The 19,858-nt window shown below is 41.8% G+C and overlaps 1 protein-coding gene across 4 annotated transcripts in view; it reads right to left on the bottom strand.

The window, feature by feature from the left end:
- Nucleotides 1-19,812, bottom strand: part of APOO (apolipoprotein O) — a 57,308-nt gene extending 37,496 nt beyond the window's left edge. For 2 of the 4 annotated variants that reach the window (XM_045050769.1, XM_045050771.1), the window contains exon 1: nt 19,126-19,155. In XM_045050769.1, coding sequence (XP_044906704.1) covers nt 19,126-19,140 — 15 coding nt within the window. In that variant the 5' untranslated portion in view covers nt 19,141-19,155. Of the gene's footprint in view, nt 1-14,366; nt 14,430-19,125; nt 19,156-19,606 lie in introns of those variants that run through there. The other 2 variants (XM_045050772.1, XM_004000362.6) reach the window with 2 other exon arrangements.
- Nucleotides 19,813-19,858: the final 46 nt, after the last annotated feature.

Raw genomic sequence — 19,858 nt, forward strand, 5'->3', positions numbered from 1 at the left:
GGCTATTCCATAATATTCACAAAACATATGATGCTAAAAAAATAACAAAAATGTCTGTTGAAATGTATGCCTGGAGTTATACACAAAAAGGGAAATTCTCATATTTCAGAAGCAAATAAAGAGCTAAGCGCTATTGAAAAGAGTGACTATGGGGCGACTGAGTGGCTCAGTTGGTCGAGCACCCTACTCTTGATTTCGGCTGAGGTCATGATCTCGGGGTGGTGGGATCAGGCCCTGTGTCCGTGCTGAGTGTGGAGCCTGCTTGAGATTCATTCTCTGTCTCTCTCTCTCCCCCTCTGCCCCCTCCCCTGCTCGCACTCTCACTCTCTCCAAAATGAAATTTTAAAAAAATAATAAAAAAAGAATGGTTATGACTTTAACTGGTTTAAAAATAGTTAACATACCCTGAAGTAGTTAAGTATTCACCTTGAAAGGGCTTGATTTCAAGGCAATGTTGCCACAAATTTCTTTTGCTTCCAGGGTAAAAGTCAGTGTGGTTGCTCCTGGCACCCCAGGAGAGTGCCTATTAGGCTGCTGATATCTGGAGGTGCCAACTCAGTGCTCTCTGCCCCCTGGGTCTGACAATGCTACTTTGAACTGGGGACTTTCCACTGAGCCAGCCAGCCCCACCCCGGACTTTGATTCCCTTCCTATCGGCAAGAGCTGGTGCCTCGCCCTTTCCCACTGCCCATCCAGCACTGGGGCCTCCAAGCATTTGGGGTTCATACTGTCCTCTACCTTCATCTTTGTTTGATGTAATGCCTCACGTTGACCTTTTTAATTCTAAATTCCAGCTTTCAGTCCTTAATCCTATCTACCTCTCACATATTTCATTTTTCACCCCATGGCCTTCTGTTGTTTTAATTCAGGTCTCTACCTTCACGTTCTTAGTGATTATTATCACTCCCTTTCATCTTTTCAATCTCATCGTGTTTACTTTTTAACATTTTATTGGACTCTTGATTACTCTGACTTTATTTTTCTCTCTCATCCACTTTTCTAGTTTTAATATTAAGCAAAGACTGGCTCTTTATTGCTCAAGTTGCTTTCTTCCCCTTCTCCCATCTGTCCTCCGCCACCTCCACAACCACCTTCACTCCCACCCATCCCACAGCAAGAACTGTGGACACAAGGGTGGAGCAACCAAGCAAGGCCCCTCCAGCAGCTGCTCTTTCAGTTTCCCCGAGGGTCTCAACAAATAAAACAAAGAAAAAACAAACCTCACCCCAGGAGACTTGGGAGATCTACAGATTAACACTCCCTAGGGCCACAATTCTCTTAGCAGAGAGCATATAATTTACTTCAGGGTTTCTCAATCTCAGCATTATTAACACTGGGGGCTAGATCATTCTTTGATGTGAGGGCTGTCCTGTGCACTATGGACTTCTCAACATCCCTGGCCTTTACCTACTGGATGCCAATAGCACCCCTCCCAGTCATGACTCAAAAATGTCTCCAGACACTGCGAGAGACACCTGGGGGGCATCCCACCTCGCACCCCCCACCACCACATTGAGAAGCACTGATTTGCTGGAACAAATATTATTTTCTGACATCTCTCACCATCCAGATTTCAAGAAAATCCGTGTGTTAAAAATCCAGGGCCTTGGGGGCACCTGGGTGGCTCAGTCAGTTAAGTGTCTGACTTCGGCTCAGGTCATGATCTCACGGTTTGTGGGTTCAAGCCTCCGTCGGGCTCTGTGCTCTCAGCTCAGAGCCTGGAGCCTGCTTCGGATTTCTGTGTCTCCCTCTCTCTGCCCCTCCCCCACTCACACTCTCTCAAAAATAAATAAACATTAAAAAAACATTTTTTTTTAAGCCAAGGCCTCAGATATAATACACAGTGATAGATATCAGAATAGTCTTGCCTGGGAGGCGAAGCATGGGGAGGGGATGGACTTACTGAGAAGGGGTACAAAGGAACATTCTGGGATGACAGAAATGATCCATACCTTGACTGGGGTTTTGGTCACAAAAGGTATATATACATTTGTTAAAACTCAAATTACTGTAAGATCCGTACAACTTAACATCTGTGCATCTCACTATATGTAAACTATATCTCAAAAAACCCACGTGCACCCAAACCGCACCACGTTTGTGCCAAAATGAGTGGGAACTGTGGGCCAAGGGCGATTCCTAAGGAAATCTGACCATGTTAAGGAACCAGGTGCTAGTGACCTTTGTGACACAAACCCACCTAGGGAGCCTTGATAACAGGTGCACAGGCAGACGAGCCTGATGCTCCTGTTAGTGAGAGACTACCCCATCTTGCCTTGTCCAGACCAGATGTTATCACAAATGGGGATTCTGGAGGGGGTATGCCAGGTGGCTATCATAACTTGTTAGAGCTCATATTGAGTATTCAGGCCAACCCATTTGATGTAAGAATTTGAGAAGGGAAAGGCTGTTTCAGTGGGCAGAGATCACTCCAGGAAAGTATAAGAGCGAAAGAGGAGTCAAAGAAGAATCTTCTGTTCCCCAAGGGAGAAAAAGAACACTAATCTGGAAGTTAGGTGTCTTGAAGAAAGGTGAAATCAACTTCCAAGGTCTGGGTCATAATCACTAAAGCTCTGACTTTATCACCTTTTCTCCCACAGACACTACTGTTGGGTTGCCTCATGTGAGACAGGAACACAAACGTATTCTCTCTCCATGACGGGTCTGGACCCATTATGGTACAACCAGACTGAAAATACCTCCTGAGAAGTGAGATCTTCCATGGATCTTTTCTGACGAGGAGCTGGAACCTCTAGGCTGTGCCTACACCTGGCCTAAGCACCACTGTCCCAAGTGAGAGTCCTCGAGAATTTTGTTTGCAACGTTCACTCTCTACTCAGGGCAGATAGCTTAGCTCAGAAAGTGGGTACATATGCCCCTTCCAAGAGATCAGACATGCTCTAATTCAGATTAGATGACTTTGGCTTGATAGACTGAAGTCAAGCCTACTCTGTTAAGAGCTGCTTCTTCAATGAGTACTAAGCTAGAGCTACAGACTCACTAGATGCAATAGCTTCACTGCTTTAGATCCAACCTATCCTGTTAGATGGGGGTCTCAAAGTAAGGACTGCAATGTGTTGGCTTGTCTGAGATTCTGAATACAGCTGTAAGAGACCCTCAGTCTTAGAGAAAACTAAAATTTGACTCAGATAAAGGTGAGTTAGTGACCCCTAGCTTTGCAAACCTCAGGGGGGTTTGGAGTTCCCTGGCTCGTGCGGCTAAACCTTTTCTTTCTGATTCTATTCCCCAGCAAGATATCTTTTTTAATTTTATTTATTTATTTATTTATTTATTTATTTATTTATTTATTTATTTATTTTTAAAGTTTATTTATTTATTTTGAGAGAGGGAGAGCACATGAGGTAGGGAAAGGGAGAGGGGGTAGGGAGAGAATCCCAAGCAGGCTCCGCACTGTCAGCACAAAGCCCCGATGGAGGACTCAAACCCACAAACTGCCGACTGTCAAGAGTCGGACACTGAGCCACACAGGTGCCCCTCCCCAGCAAGAGACCTTAAACTCTCCCTCATTAAGGTATATTCTCCAACTTAGACATTTGCGTTGTCTTTCAACATTTGGTTTTCCATAGCCCAGAGAGGGTTACTCATCAATGTAAACTGACCACTAGGATTGGCAGTTGGTTGGATGGGGCCCTAACAAAGAAGTGTTGTAAATGGGGTAAGGCCACCATTGCCTTACAGCCTTTCTGCTTCTTACTCTTTCCACTGAAGGTCATCAAAAACAGAGGAGAGCAAAACAAACCTGGTTGTGGAAGCAGGGGTACATGAGCTCTAACGATTAGAGGAGCTCAACGATGATCTTATTTCAAAAACAAGTATTTATTGCATACCTACTCCATGTAGGCACAGTGCTAAATATGCCACAACACTTAAGCAGTCACGGTCCTTGTCTTACGGAGTTTCCGGGAAGGTAATGAGTTTACTCAAAAAGACTAGGGTCACAATTTTAAAAATAAATTACAAAACAAAACAAAAAAAACCCCTCAGGCCTAAGATTGAGTTTATCCTTCAGCTACAGCAGCAAAGGAGATTCTTGGACACAGTCAACCAAAATATGAAACTGGTGAGGTCATAAACACTCAGCTCATAATGGGTACCCAGAAAGCTAAACTGTCCTTGTTTTGCAAATAAAAGTGGACTACCCTGGACTCTGTAGCTCCAGGACCACTTTCTGATTGTGTCCCAGTAAAACTACCTTAAATTATTTTTTAACATTTTTAAATTTATTATTTTTGAGAAACAGAGAGAGACAGAGTGTGAGCGGGGAAGGGCAGAGAGAGAGGGAGACACAGAACCTGAAGTAGGCTCTAGGCTCTGAGCTGTCAGCACAGAGCCTGACGCGGGACTTGAACCCACAAACTGTGAGATCATGACCTGAGCCGAAGTCAGACACTTAACCGACCGGGCCACCCAGACGCCCCTAAAACTGCTTTAAAGACAAATAAAAACCTCAAGCTAAATAAGCCACTTTGAGAATTACTCAAGCGTGCTCATGAATGGTAGGGCTCACACCCTGACAACTTACTTTCTTTTTAAACTTTATGGAGAATCCGGTATATAGTCTCTCCCATTTTTGAGAAGTGTGATCCTTTATTCTTCCCAAATTACAGATCTATTATTTTATTAGGCTCTTCATTTAAAATATATACCAGTTTCCTTTTTTGATAAAATGTAAGCCTCGCTTTGCAGGCCTGTGTACACAAGAGACTTCAGAATCACTTGGGGAGTCTTTTTTTAGGAGTATAGATTCCAACACATTCCCTCCCTGCCCTGCCCCCACCCAGTGTCTGATTCAGTAAACCTCTGGGGGGCTGAAGAATCTATTCCCACAATCAGCCAAGTTTAGGAAATCAGTATTTCACAAGCAGATGTTGGGGAACAGTTATTAAACTTAAGTTTGTATAAACACTCAAACATACTTACCTTTAAAAACATTTGAAAGAATTAAATGAAAACTGTCCTAAACATAAAAAGAAACAGTGACTGGCCACCTACTGGAGAAGTTATGGAATTTATTTACATTGAAGAAAATGTTTCCCATCTTAAACACCACACAACCAATACCCTCCACCCCTAATTCACATTCTACCACCCATCCTTCTCTTTCTTCATTGATAAATTTACTTTAAAAACAGTCTATGGTTAGGAGGCAAAATAGTGGATACCACTGGGGTGCCTGGCTGGCCCAGTCAGAAGGGCATGCGACTCAATCTCAGGGTCATGAGTTCGAGCCCCATGTTGGATATAGAGATTACTTAAATAAATAACCATTTTCAAAAAAAGAACAGTGGATACCCATAGCAAGATGGGGAGTGACCAGAAGGGCCATGAGGGCTTCTAGAGTACTAGGTATGCTAGTATGGTCAATTTGTAGAAATTCACTTGTGATCTGTGCACTTTTCCATATGTAAGATTTCAATACAAAGTTAGAAAAATAGACTCTTACTTGCTTCCTCTACTCCATTCCCTCCTCCCTTTACTACTCAAGGTACCTGAAATTGTCCTTCCCAAGCCCACCAGTGGCCTCCCAGTTACGAAACTCCAATGGACATCTGGCATCCTGGATGCACCCCGAAACTGGTGACCCCTCCATCATCTTCATAACTCTGTTCCTTCAGTTGCCAGGATTCGAATGTAGCTCCATTGTACATGCTTTGTAGGGCACTCCTTCCCTCTCCTTTTGGACCTTCTCTTCCTCTGCCCATTTCAAGGTTGGTCAGTCAGAGTAAAACCTTAACCCTCTCTCCTTCTCGCTCTAGAGCAATTTCATTTAAATCTAAGTATTTAATTTCCACCCTACAGCTACTGATGCCCAAATCTGTATTCCCAATCCCAGCCCCTCACTAAGCCTCAGGCGTGTGTGGGACTCCCCAAGAACATCTTCAGCAAGTGTTTCATTGCTACCTCATAATGAACTTCCTTTCTCCAAAATCCTGTTTTTCTCCGAGTTTCCCCACCTCATTTAATGGTCCTACAAGCCACACGAAGGGTAACATCAAAGCAACTCTTTAATGAAACAATGAAAACAGACTTCAAAGACGGTAAGATGTGGTTGCTGCCTCCACAATCTAAAACAGTGGACAAATAATTATACCACTTGTGATGAGCATACTAACCGACAAAGGACAGGAGGAACACAGAGAAAAGAATAATGTACCACAACTGGAAATTCTGGAAAACCACTGCAGAGAGAAGGCAGCCTAAATAATCAGAAAGTTTACACATTTCTTTCCTTCAGCAGCCACCCAAAAGACTTAAGACTTACTGTGATTAGGACCAGCCTCTGTAAAAAGTAGTAACAAAAGAAATCAAAAGTTTGGAACCTGCGGATGATTTGACACACCACTATCTTTCCAGCTACACACATGAGTAGATACGATCTCTAAACAGAGCAAATACAGAACCATAAACCATGGCTGCTGCTTTAATAATATAAAAATGTTCTATATCGAGAAGTTCCCCTTTAATATCAAAGTCAGATGTGGTTTTGATAACATACTCAAAATAATTTGGCATCAAAAACTGCATAAATAGGGGTGACTGGAGTTCAGTCAGGTAAGCATCTGACTCTTGGTTTCAGCTCAGGTCATGATCTCACGGTTTGGGAGTTGGAGCCCCATGTCGGGCTCTGCGCTGGTGGCACAGAGCCTGCTTGGGATTCTCTCTCCTTCTCTCTCTGCCCCTCCCCTGCTCATGCTCTTTCTCTCTCTCAAAAATAAGTAAACTTTTAAAAACTGCATAAATAAACCCAGTGTTTTAATTATTACATTTTAGCTATTATATAACTCAGGGGTCATATAACCTGTACACCAAAATGTGCAGCTGCTTTCAAAGTTATTACACAAGACCATTTTTATACCAGTCACTGTGGAAAATAAGTGCACGTGGGGACATTTTTACAGTAAATGTCATTTAAAATTAGATATTCTCCTATTTATAGGAAATGAGGCATAATTATGTATTTTTCCTCCAAATGTTACACCAGCTCTTTGATCTTCGATCAACCTTTTCTGCAAGAATTTCCATCTGAAAACATTTTTCATTAAAAACAAAATGCTTTAAAAAAAAATAAATAAAATAAAAAAATATAAAAACAAAATGCTTTTAATCTGATTCTTTTCAGTTGTTTCAGAGATAAAAATCTGAAGTGGATTTTTTAAAAAAGGCCTATGAAAACTAACAATACTTTTGAGGAAATTCTTGTTTCAAAAAAAAAAGAACATAAAATGAAAAATAAACTATGTGAAAGAATTTAGGGTAAAACAAAATGATGAAAACAATCAACAATTTTGCCCAAATCAGGCTACATTGCTGCCCTTAGTAATGTGTTGTAAACTGAATTACAAATAAAGAGAAATTAAATGAGTCTTTATTCGTGAAATCAAAAAAAAAAAATGCCTTCTTGCCGTAATGAGCATTCTATAGTACCTGCTTTTATATAGCAATCCTTTCTCATCTGAAAGGCCACACACAAACTGGTAATAGAGGCTTTCTTTCTCTGAGAAGGGGGTTAGAAGAATACAGACAATGGGATCCTGAAATTTATCTTTACTGTTTTGACTTGAAAAGGAACAGCTGGGGCGCCTGGATGGCTCAGTCCAGTTGAGTGTCCGACTCTCGATTTCAGCTCAGGTCATGATCTCACGGGTTTGTGGTATCGATCCCTGTTTGCGCTCTGCACTGACAGCACGGAGCCTGCTTGGGATTCTCACTATTCCTCTCTTTCTGCCCCTCCTCTGCTCATGCTCTCTCTCTCTCTCAAAAATAAATAAATAAACTTTAGAAAACTGCATAAATAAACCTGATGTTTTAATTATTACATTTTTAGCTATTATAAGTTAGCGGTCATATAACCTATCCATTAAAATGTGCAACTGCTTCCAAAGTTATTACACAAGACCATTTTTATACCTGTCACCGTGGAAAATAAATGCATGTGGGGACATTTCCCATGCGGTCTCTCAAAATAAATAAACATCTTATTTAAAAAAAAATTTTAAGTTTATTTTGAGAAACAGAGCGCGCACACACAGGGTAGGCACAGAGAGAGAGAGACAGAGACAGAGAGAGAGAGAGACAGAGAGAGACAGAGACAGAGAGAGACTTCCAAGCAGGCTCCTCACTGACACAGTGCAGAGCCAGATGTGGTGCTCGAACTCACGAACAGTGAGATCATTACCTGAGCCCAAATCAAGCGTCAGATGCTTAAACAACTGAGGCACCCAGGCACTCCTAAATAAACATTTAAAAAAATAAATAAAAGGAACAGTTATTGAGTATTAACTTATACACTATTTTTAAAAAATAGGTATTTTCTCACCCCCTATCCCTTAGGATGGCCACTATCAAAAAACAAGAAAGCAGCAAATGCTGGCAAGGATATAGAGTCAATGGATCCCTTGTGCACTCTGGGCGTGACTGTAAAATGGTACAACCACTCAGGAAAACAGTGTGGAGGTTCCTCACAAAAATTAAAAATAGAGTTACCATATGATCCAGCAATTCCATGTCTGGATATTTAACCCAAAAAGTGAAAGCAGGGTCTCGAGGGTATATTTGCACACTCGGCGTTCACAGCAGCATTATTCACAATAGCCAAAAAGTAGAAGCAACCCAACTGTCAAGGACATTATGCTAGATAAAATAAACCTGTCACCAAAGACAAATATTGTATGATTTCATTTATACGAGGTATCTAAAGTAGTCAAATTCACAGAAACAAAAAGTAAAATGATGGTTACCAGGGGCTCGGGGAAGAGGAAATGGGGAATGGTTTAATGGATATAGACTTTCAGTTTCCTAAGATAAAAAAGTTCCGGAGATTATTATGTATCTATGTGAATATATTTAGCACTGCTGAACTGTACAGTTAAAAATGGTTAGGATGGTAGGGTTTTTGTTATGTGTGGGGTTTCTTTTTTACCACAATACCAAAAAATGAAAATAAAAAAACTGGTTAAGATGGTAAAAAAAATAAATAAATAAAAATAAAAATCAATCAATCAATCAATCAGAAGCGCCTGGGTGGCTCAGTTTGGTTAAGGGTCCAACTTCGGCTCAGGTCATGACCTCACAGTTTGTAAGTTTGAGCCCTGTGTCAGGCTCTGTGCTGACAGTTCAGAGCCTGGAGCCTGCTTCAGATTCTGTGCCTCCCTCTCTCAGTACCCCTCCCCCATTCTCTCTCTCTCTCTCTCTCTCTCTCTCTCTCTCTTTCAAAATAAATACACATTAATTTTTTTTTTAATTACAGAAAATCAACGCAGCCAGAAAGAAAAATAAACAGTATGCCTCCTCAAAAATGTTTTCTCTTCAAAGTAGTAACTCTGACAGGTCAAATAGTGAGTGAGAATTTAGTGCAACTATTTATATAAGAAATTAATAAAGGGAATTTACTTTTGATATATGATCATACGGCTTACACTTCTAAATGCTTTCAGATCAAATTTTGAGCCTGAAGGAAAAGCAGCCTCTGTATATTTGAAATAAAAGCGAGAGAAGGAGATTAGAAAATGGCACTGTTTAAAGGGGAAGAGGGATTTGTCAGTTTTTTAAAAATTTGAAACTGAGGGAATGTGTAAGTATGCCCAGAAACAGATCTGAAAAGATGTGAACAGTGGTTAGCTGTACAAGTGGTGGGATTAAGGGTGATTCTTCAGTATTTTCTGTATTTCCTATAGTTTTCACAACATACATTGATTTATTTGGTATTATGCAAAGAACAAAAGTGGCTGTTCCTGAGTATATTCTAAAGAATTTGCCACAAAGGATGAAGGTAACTCCAAATGAAGAGGGACAAAAATATTTTGATCCATGAAGACATTTTTTTAATAAACCTATTGATCAGTGATGCCACGTTTTGGAAGAAATATATTGACAGGATAAATGAATCTGTCCTTCCAAAATGGCCATGTGGATGGGCATTTATTTGCATGTATAAATTTGGGAGCGTTTACACTTTCCCAACAACAGAAACCGCAATCATTTCAGTCTGTTTCATAGTAAACGGGTTAGGAAGCTAGTATTTTAAGAGTTCAGACTTGAACCTACAAAGCGAAAAACGGTTTTCCAACCATGACAAACACAGAACTATTTTATGAGAAACTCATTTCTGTAATTCTGTAGTAGAGTAACTGGTATCTCCCAGTTCTTCCTCATCCACTATAAACAAACTGTGATCTGAGGAGATAAGGCTGTCGTCTTCAAGATTAACATTATCTTGGCCTAACACAAAACCAACTTCTATTTTATCTCTGGAGGGTAGAATTCACCACAAAATTAGGTCAGCAAAGCAACTATGTTTCATTGGCAACTGTTTCACATTCTACTCTTTAAAAATAGTTATCGGTTTTTGTTAAATTCATGCAAAAATAATAAACTTGTCTGATAAATAGGAAGGAAACCTCAAGGCCAATGAGTGAGATCACTGTTCCTTCAGGCAGGTTTTGAGTCATCTGGTTGGGCTGTACTGGTTTCACAGACTTAGAACACACATGACATGTAATCTACCACGTTTCAAATTTATCTTGAACTTCCTCATTCAGACAGAAATTTACCACTGCTTACCTAAAGCCCCATAGATATTTTCTCCCTCTCTCTCTCTCTCTCTCTCTCTCTCTCTCTCTCTCTCTCGGAAGGCACCCCAAGATGAATCTTTTCAATCCCGAGTTAAAGGGATACAGGTAAGAAAAAAATAAGAGGGAACAATTTATTTCAAGAATTGTCTTTCAAACGCTTCTATGTTTTAAAGTAACTAAAAAAAAATCTACACTTTCTAAGAGGAAGGGCTATTCTGTCAAAGCAAAGTCTATCTAAACCCAGGTTTCATTTCCTCAGAAACCACTGTGCGCACGGGGGACACCGGAACCCACTGACGACAACCGCCTTCAACCTCATCTCATTTATTCACGGCATTTTTGTCCTTAAGGGAAAAACTGCAAAACTGTTTTATGGGGAAAAAAAAAAGCTGCTGTGTTAGGCTCTATTCAGCTGATGATAATCCGGATTCATAATGAAAATCTCTGCAAAAACACGGAACAAAAACAAGAAAAGTCAATATTTGGACTATACACAGCAACTTCTAACAGTGCTCCCCAACGAGGCAAGTCCACAAACAGACTCAGGGTCAATATTTGCCAAGTGAGGTAAGCCATCAACAGAGGATTCAGGAAGCTTGTTGGAGTCCTCGTATCATTTGGTGCTTACTTACTTGCCAGTTTAACCCGTGTCATAATACGACACGTGAATCAGCACCTCTAAGGGGAGAGAAGATTCATTTCAGCAAGCACAAAGAAAAACATTCTGTTATTTCACAAGGACTGACGTCTGTGGGATGGGGGAGAAAAGAAAAAGAAACCTTTACTATTTTCATTTATCCTATTTAAAAAGACCGCTAAATGAATGAACAGACATATCTGAAAAAAGAAACCGATGGATATCCCTTCCCAACCAGAGCTATTAATACACACTTGTGAATCTATCTCTGGCTCCTCATTGTCACCCAACCAAACAAAGACATCCTTAAGTCGGAGCCAGTGTGGGCTTTGAATAAAACACACGGAGTTGCTTCAAAGAGTCAGAAAGAATTAGGAAGACAAAGAGTGACTATTTAAAGTGCCTGTAAAACAATATTCAAAATACAACTGTATTATAATGCTATTATCATAAAAACTCAGCTTAATATTCAAAGTTAGAGTCTCTTAGCATGTCAAAAACTCTCTAACCCTTGCTCTAAATTCTTGCTTCTACAACTATTTTAGTATACAACGAACACAAGTTTTAAAACCCGCTACGTTAAGAAGTTGGCACTGTTTTCTAATAGAACTGGCATGAAGCCACGCACAAATTAGGAAAAACTCAAAGTATAAAAACAAGTAACTTCCAAATTCTAAGACTGAACTTCAGACTGAAATGTCTTTCCCCTGAAAATATCTACATAAACCTTCATGTTGCATGCACGAACCATAAAATTCCACTTAAGCATTATTGGGGAAAATCAACTCTTTAATTCTTTCATTTCAAAAATCTTTTGGCACTTTCCTGTCATATTATAAATAAGTCAAGTGCCAAGTTTTGGAAACAGATACGTTTCTTTGCTATAGAGATGTCTTACGCATCTAATTACTTGCAGTAATTTTAAACGTACCATATAAACAAATATCAAAGTTCATTTCTTAGCTTCTAAAAAGTTCCAGTGTAGCCTAGAAAAGACATAGGTCTTGAGCAGGTATACATAGAGATCCTCGAATCATAAATGTCTACAAATATGCATAGGCCTCACGGGGTAATAAATTCATTTACCATAAATGTCTAGTCCATTATCTACTGTTCTCTCTCTGCTCCCCATTCTTTTAAGGTACAATTCATCTACTTCTTCCTTCTCCTCTTCCAGTGTTAGCTATACACAGGGGGCCATTAGCATTTTAGAAGGAAGAGTGTTATAGTGTCCTGAGCAGAATTCAGTTCTAAATGAGAAGTCAATTTATCCAAGTTTCATCTACTTGTGACAGTCCTAAGTTCAGGATGCTAATCTGAAACTCTAGATCACTTCAGTAGACAGATGTGATACAGGAGGGGCTGAAAACAGCTTACGTTCATACAGCGCTTCATTTACCATTCTTGTCACATGTGATCTTATTTGAACCCCCAACAATCATGTGCAAAATGGAGGGGCATATTACTGTCCCTACAGTACCATGATAAGGGGACTCAGAAACTAAGAAACCTCATTCAAGTTGATTAGCCAGAAACCAGAAACAACGATAAATTAGAACCTGGGCCCGTCCTTTCTGACTGCATCGAGGGCTGGGTAGTTTTTCTTCTTTGTGATCTACCATGCGACATCTTTGAAGGGTAACAAACGGGAAAGAATCCAATTAATCTTGCACATAAATATGTATTTACGTGAGTAAATATGTATGCATTATATATATATGTACACAGTAAATACATATGCGTGTATGTATAAATATATGTATTCACTATAATTTCTCAAGAAGACCTTTGGAGATGCTTAAATTGTAGGAGGGAATCTTTATTATCTTTCAAAATATGTGCCATTTAAAATAATATTCAAGTAAAATAAAGTTGCAGCATTTCTTTTATAATCTACAGGTGATTTTCCTTTTCCATTTAGTAGTAGTATTCTCCCCTCAGTTTTTTTTTTAATTTATTTATTTTTGAGAGAGTGGGGAGAGGGGCAGTGAGAGAAAGAGGGAAAGAATCCCAAGCAGACTCCGCACTGTGAGTGCAAAGCCCACTGTGTGGGCTGGGGGCTCGATCTCACAAAACATGAGATCCTGACCTGAGTGGAAATCAAGTCAGACGCTTAACCGAATGAACCACCCAGGTGCCCACTCCCCTCATTTTGTACTACTGATATACTATTCATGATAAGAAAACTAATTTCAGAAAATATGATGGGCAATAGAGGCATTACATCAAGACCAAACAGCCACAGAGTATGTGAGGTAATAATGCCCTACAACTAAGGACACAGTCACCTCAGGCTGTTCTAAGCAGGGAGCTCTGAGGGCAGGTCACATTTTTGCCCTTCGGGAAGAAACTGCCACAGTTTTCAGGAGGCCAAATTCTCTCCCTCAAGGCGTCTGATGATTCCATCTCCAACCCTCGTCTCTCAACCAATGTCCATACCCTTGGATTCCATGTCAACTGGTCACTGCATAATAATGTCCACAGACACTTCAACGAGTCCAATCTCTTCAAAATCAAATGATCACCTCTCTCGCCCAAATCCACATCAGCCTTCTTGTACGTTCCCATCTCCCTGAATAGTTCTAACAGCCACTCAATTTTCCAAGCTAAAAGCCTGGGCAGCACCCTCAGATTCTCCTTTTCCCTCCTGTGCCACATCTAATCAACAACCAAAATTTGAAATTAAAAAATACTTTTGGAAAGCCCCAAGACTGTGCACCACCATAACACTACTGCAGCAGCCTCCTACAAGAAGCCAACTAAAAGTAACAGCTCACATTTATCAAGCCCTTACTTTAGGCCAAGCACTGTGCTTGGGTCTGAGTTAACTTAATCCACACAAAAATGTGAGGCTGGTGCTAGTCTTAGCCTTGTTTTTTACAGATGAGGAGACAGCTACAGAGAACTTGAGTATCTTTCTTGCCCATAGTTAACACGGGGAAACCTGTCTTAACACAATGCGGAACTTTTACTTCTGTGTCCTTGGTTTTCTGCTCTGCTGGGAAGGCCCTTCCAGTTGCGTCCCTCTGCCCAGCTCCAGAGGTCAGAACAAGCATGTACTCCTCTACAAAGTCTCCTGATGCCCCCTGCTGGTGCTCATTCCTCTAAGTTAGTAGCTGTCAAGGTTGGCTACTCACCCTACAAAGTAGGTGACGACATCCCAGTCCTAGAGATCCTGATGGCATTGGTCTGGCTGCAGCCCAGGCAGCAGGACTTGCCCTCTAGATGATTCTAATGTGTAGCCAAAGTTGTGATCTACTGCTCTATATCTCCCCCAACCCTTTTACATCAGAGCACTTACTACACGACATCAGAATGGGCAGTTTCTGAGCCACTAACCTTAGTTTCACTCACCTGGTGGGGTTGGGGTGGGGATGGAGCTTTTTCAATCAGAGGTTCCAGGACCTCACTTAAAAAGTAAATCAGACCCCTGGCGCGCCTGGGTGGCTCAGTCAGTTAAGTGTCCGACTTCGGCTCAGGTCATGATCTCCCAGTTCTTGGGTTCAAGCGCTGCATCAGGGTCTGTGCTGACAGCTCAGATCCTGGAGCCTGCTTCTGATTCTGTGTCTCCCCTTTTCTCTGCCCCTCTCCCGCTCTCATGCTCTCTCTCAAAAATAAATAAACATTAAAAATTTTTTTTAAAAAAAGGTAAATCAGACCCATGGACACAGGGCCCTGTAAAATCTCTCAAATAATTCTTGTGTGCAGCCAAATCTGCAAATTGTCTCCTAGGTAAGAACTGGGAGTTTTCATTTCTACCCACCAGGGTGTAGCACGGTGCTCACCATAGCTAGACTATGATAAACATTTGGGTAATGAATGAAATCTAGTAACACAAATCTGGGGATGGGGTTTATATATTCAATTCCAGCAGCCGCACCCAGAAAAACTGCTTCCTCGAATAGAACTGGGCAGCTTTTCAAACGTGTTTTTTAATCCACCAGTGCCCCCTACTGACCTGAAGATGGATAACTAAATCAAAACAATGGTTACAGTTCAAATATTTTAATTGTATGTGTGCATATCTAGTCTCTCACAAACACACGCGCGCACGCACACACACACACACACACACACACACACACACAGTACTTTTTCCACCAACACCTATACTATCAATCCCTATTCCCTTCCTTCCTGGCTGGCCCAAGCTGATAACTCTCAAACCCAGATCAATCCTGCCAGTTGCTAGTCTCCACTTCCAGGAAGCAATCATGATAGAGCTCACAAAAGCAGCTCTCAGCAGAGCAATCAAAGCCTCTTACTGATCTTTTTTGTTCCTTGGTCACTGCCTCTTCCACATCCCACCATATTCATAAAACCACTCACCTTTGGAAAACACAAGAAACCATTCATCTACCAATCTGCCTCACTTTATGCTATTCAAAGTATGATGGGGGAGCAGCAGCATCTATACCATCCAGAAGTGTGTTAAAAAAGGGAGACTCTAAGGCCCCACCCCAGATCTACCAAATCAGAGCTGCACGTACAAATTTTGAGAGGCACTGGTTCTCACCTTCCTCAACTACTAAACCTGACATCGCCATTTTATGACAACTATTTTTCTAAGTGACTGCTTTGCTATCTTGAAATAAAATTCATCACCCACTACACGCATAAGTCGAAAAAAAGAGAGGCCAGTATCCTGATTTGATGGTAACATAATGGAGAACAAAAGGAAAAGATTTATAATAGGAATTATATTTCAGTATATAAATGCTCAACATAACTAAATTAAACATGTGCAGCACAATCCGAGTTCCCAAAATGTATCCCAATTGGGTGGTACTGTCCAGCTGAGAACCACTGGTCCACCATCACTCCCACCCTTTTCCTTCTACCTCATAGGAGGAAGGCAACATCTTTCCTCCTTTTTGAAGCTGAGGGATTCTCTCTTAGAAAAGCCTCCTCCCTGGGGCGCCTGGGTGGCTCAGTCAGTTAAGCGGTTAAGCGTCCAACTTCGGCTCAGGTCATGATCTTGCAGTTCGTGAATTCAAGCCCCCGTGTCAGGCTCTGTGCTGACAGCTCAGAGTCTGGAGCCCACTTCAGATTCTGTGTCTCCCTCTCTCTCTCTGTCCTTCCCCCGCTCATGCTCGCTCTCTCTCTCAAAAATAAACACTAAAAAAATTTTTTTAGTTTATATATATATATATAAAAAAAGAAAAGGCTCCTCCCTACATTCCTCCCTAAGGCCATAAACACTGTCAAATCTTGAATAGTGGAACAACCACAAAAACAACTCTATAATCTTGACCTAACAGGCCTCTCCAGTTACCTACCATATTCCTCTCTCCTTCCCTTAAAGGAGAAAATCAAACTTATCAACCCCACCACCAATGTGTCCATTTACTCATGTCTCAGTAACCAGCCCACGTTAATATAGCTTTCACTTCTATCAGTAAACCCACATGTATAAAGGTCATGGAAGCTTTCCAAATTGCCCAAATTAATGAGCACTTCTCCAAATTCATCTAACTTATCTCTCTGTAATGGACATTGTTGACTGCACATCTGAATTCCATTCCCCGCTGTGTTCATAAATTCATTTTTCTCCCCAGTGATTGAGATAAATTGACCCCATCCCCAGTTGATTTTGTTAGTCTCGGCCAATCAGAGCATGGCATTGCCCTGGCAATGGTTATCAGCTGAGGGGCAGACATGTGACTGAAGTTGGTCCAATCAGACTGAAGGAAGAGGGTAATCCAAGCGTGGGAGTTCTGTCCTCTCCCTTGCTCTAGTGAATGAGAAAACATGTTACTACTGCCTGTTACGCCTACAACCATAAGGGAAATCAATCTTACTATGAAAAGCCAAGAAAAGGACCAGGTCCTTGATGACATTGTTGACCCACTGGAGTCCACCCATCCTCTAGACTTTGTGAGAAAATTCTCCTTACTATTTAAGCAAGTGGGTTTTCCCAACTGAACGCATCCTAACATAGTCTGTCCATGAAACTTTTTTCCCTTGATTTTCTAAACGTCACCCTTTTGTACACCTACTTACCAGATTTCTAGCCTCCCCTCTTCCTCTGCCTATTCCTTACACTTAGGTGTCTGCCAAGGTTTGTTGTGACCTTTTCTACTCAAACTACATGTTTGACTAATTTAACCTGAGATATACTAGTACTTCCTACTTGGCTTTCAAACCTAAATGTAAATGTCTCTTCTGTGAAGCCTCCCCTGAAGTCCCCAGGGGTTTTATGCCCTTTTGTTGTGCCATACATCTCCTTGGCAGTCTGGTGAGCCCTATGGAACCCTACTCAAAATAATGCTTCTAACTGTATAAAATGCCAACTATACTTCAATAGTTAGAAAAACATTTTTAAAACTCAAAATCAGATATAGGAATATAGGCTTATTAGCTCATTAAATAAAAAGACTTAACAGTGAGTCTTATAACTACTGTAATATTGAAGTCGTGATGATCACAAATGATTGATACCTTGAGATCTGCAATAACTGTGCTATGAAAATGTCTATGATATGTATTGGTCCTGTGACTTCCACTGATGATGAGTATTGCTAATACTAGCGTGCTTTATTGCTGTACTAGCTTATTAAATTAATCGCTCCCAATGAACCACATCTCCTCATAGCCAGAATCTTGAGTAATGTCCCCATATTGACTCTGGGCTTGGCCATGTGACTTGTTTTGACATCAGCACATGTGATGCAAGCAGGTAAGTGTTTGCACAATCAGACTTGCCCTCTTAGGACCTAGTGACCATGTGAGGAAGCCCAAGGTAGGCACAATGGAGGCACCAAGCCCTCACACATGACAATAAGGCCACCTTACAGTCTAGCCACCAGCCGAATTCAGCCAATGGGGGATGCCAGCAGAACTGCCCAGGCAGACCCACTGACTGTGAGACATAACAAATCATTATACTTTTAAGGCACTGGTTTGCATTGGCTTGTTACCTAACAAAAGCTAACTGATACAGTTACGTACACTTGTAACTGAAGGAAATGCTACATTTCAGTTGGCAATTGGTGAAAATGAAGTTTTTTCACATCAGGGTTTAAGGACTTCCCTGAATTCTATCTACAGACCCTCGGAGGGGCTGAAGACCACAGGTTAAGAACACTTGGCGCAGAGGGGAACCCCCGAGGCAAAGGAGATCCTGCTCTCCTTTCTACTACCAGAGTACATTGTTGATACCCATATAAACGGACCACAGCACATCTTTTGTTGTTGCAACACTAAAACTGAGCTGAACTCCTTGCACACAATAGGTGTTCAACACAAATTTATCAAATGAATGTAAACTGCTTATGGGATCTGTCCCCTAACTAAACTGTGAGCTGCCTGAAAACAAACTAAAAGCAAACACTTAGATGGCACTTCTATATGCCAAAGGCTCTTCCAAGTGCTTTAAACATACTTATTTACTCCTTATGACAACCCTATGAAGTATATGCTATTCCCCCAACTTTACAGACAGGAAAACAGGCACAGAAAGGTTAAGGGATGTGCCCAAGGTCACTCAGCTGGAAAGTGGCAATGCCAAGACTGGAAGGCTGAATCCATGTTCTGATTTTATAGCGTGTCCTAATGTGCCCTAAGCACATTGCAGGAGCACAATAAAACTTCTAAATGAGTAGTACAATTTTGAGATTTCATTAGCACTATTTTACAGGTGCTGCGCTTCTTGAAGACTCAATGTTGTACACTAACTTCTGGGAGCTTATGATTTGTTTTCACGATAGAAAACATCATTCATTTTTTTTTAAATAGGATGGCTTCAAGTTTAAAATGCAGATTTTTGAAACAAAGTCTTCACTCTGAAAGGCGATCTCTTTCAAAGGAAATGAACTCGTAAAATGTAAAACAATGGGGTCGACATGTCTGTACCAAATAATGTTCACTTGAGAGAGGAACAAAGTTGCAGCTTACCACCCTTCCAGCCATTCCCACATTGCCATACCAGCTTCCCCAAATCCTGCAGCAGCTTCTCCGAAGGTGACCCTCCCCCATTCACACGTCAGGTTCTGAAACCTGATCCTGCCAGGCAACCAAAGCCGAACCCTGCAGTGCCCTGAGCTGGCCTCTCCTTACACACGAACCCGAGGGCACCATCGGGGGTGTGTGTGATTATTTTGGGGGGGACTTTAACTTTTCAAAGTGTTTTATTCACGAGAGCAAGACCCACAGGGCCCACCCACCCATCCCGGGATCTCACGCCTCCGCCCAGCAACCTTTCGCTCCTAGGTGACCGGTGAAAGAACAGCTGGGTCGGGACGCAGCTGGCCCAGAGGCGAGAAAAGCCTCAGGGCGAGCCGGGCCTGGCCCCCGGAGAGGCCCACGAGAGCGCGGGCAGGGTTCCACAAGGCCGGGAGGGGGCGGTGACAGTTGTGACCCGGCTCCACGCTCTCACCTTGAACATGTTGCTGGCAGAGGTGGCTCCCGCGGGGTCACCCCGGCCTCGGCCCCGCCCACTACAGAGAGGTCGCTACGGCGGCCGGGTAGGGCCCTGATTCCTCTGACCGCAAGCGGGCCGCGGTTCGGGTGACTGCCGTACAGCCAATTCGATCCCGCGAAGGCTTAGTTCGGAAGCCTGGTCTGGTAGCGGCGTCGCCGAGCTGCAGCGCGTCGCTCCTCAGACTGCCTGGGAACGCAAGCCCCGCCT

The sequence above is a fragment of the Felis catus genome, chromosome X (genome assembly GCF_018350175.1).
Source record: "Felis catus isolate Fca126 chromosome X, F.catus_Fca126_mat1.0, whole genome shotgun sequence".
NCBI classification, from domain to species: domain Eukaryota; kingdom Metazoa; phylum Chordata; class Mammalia; order Carnivora; family Felidae; genus Felis; species Felis catus.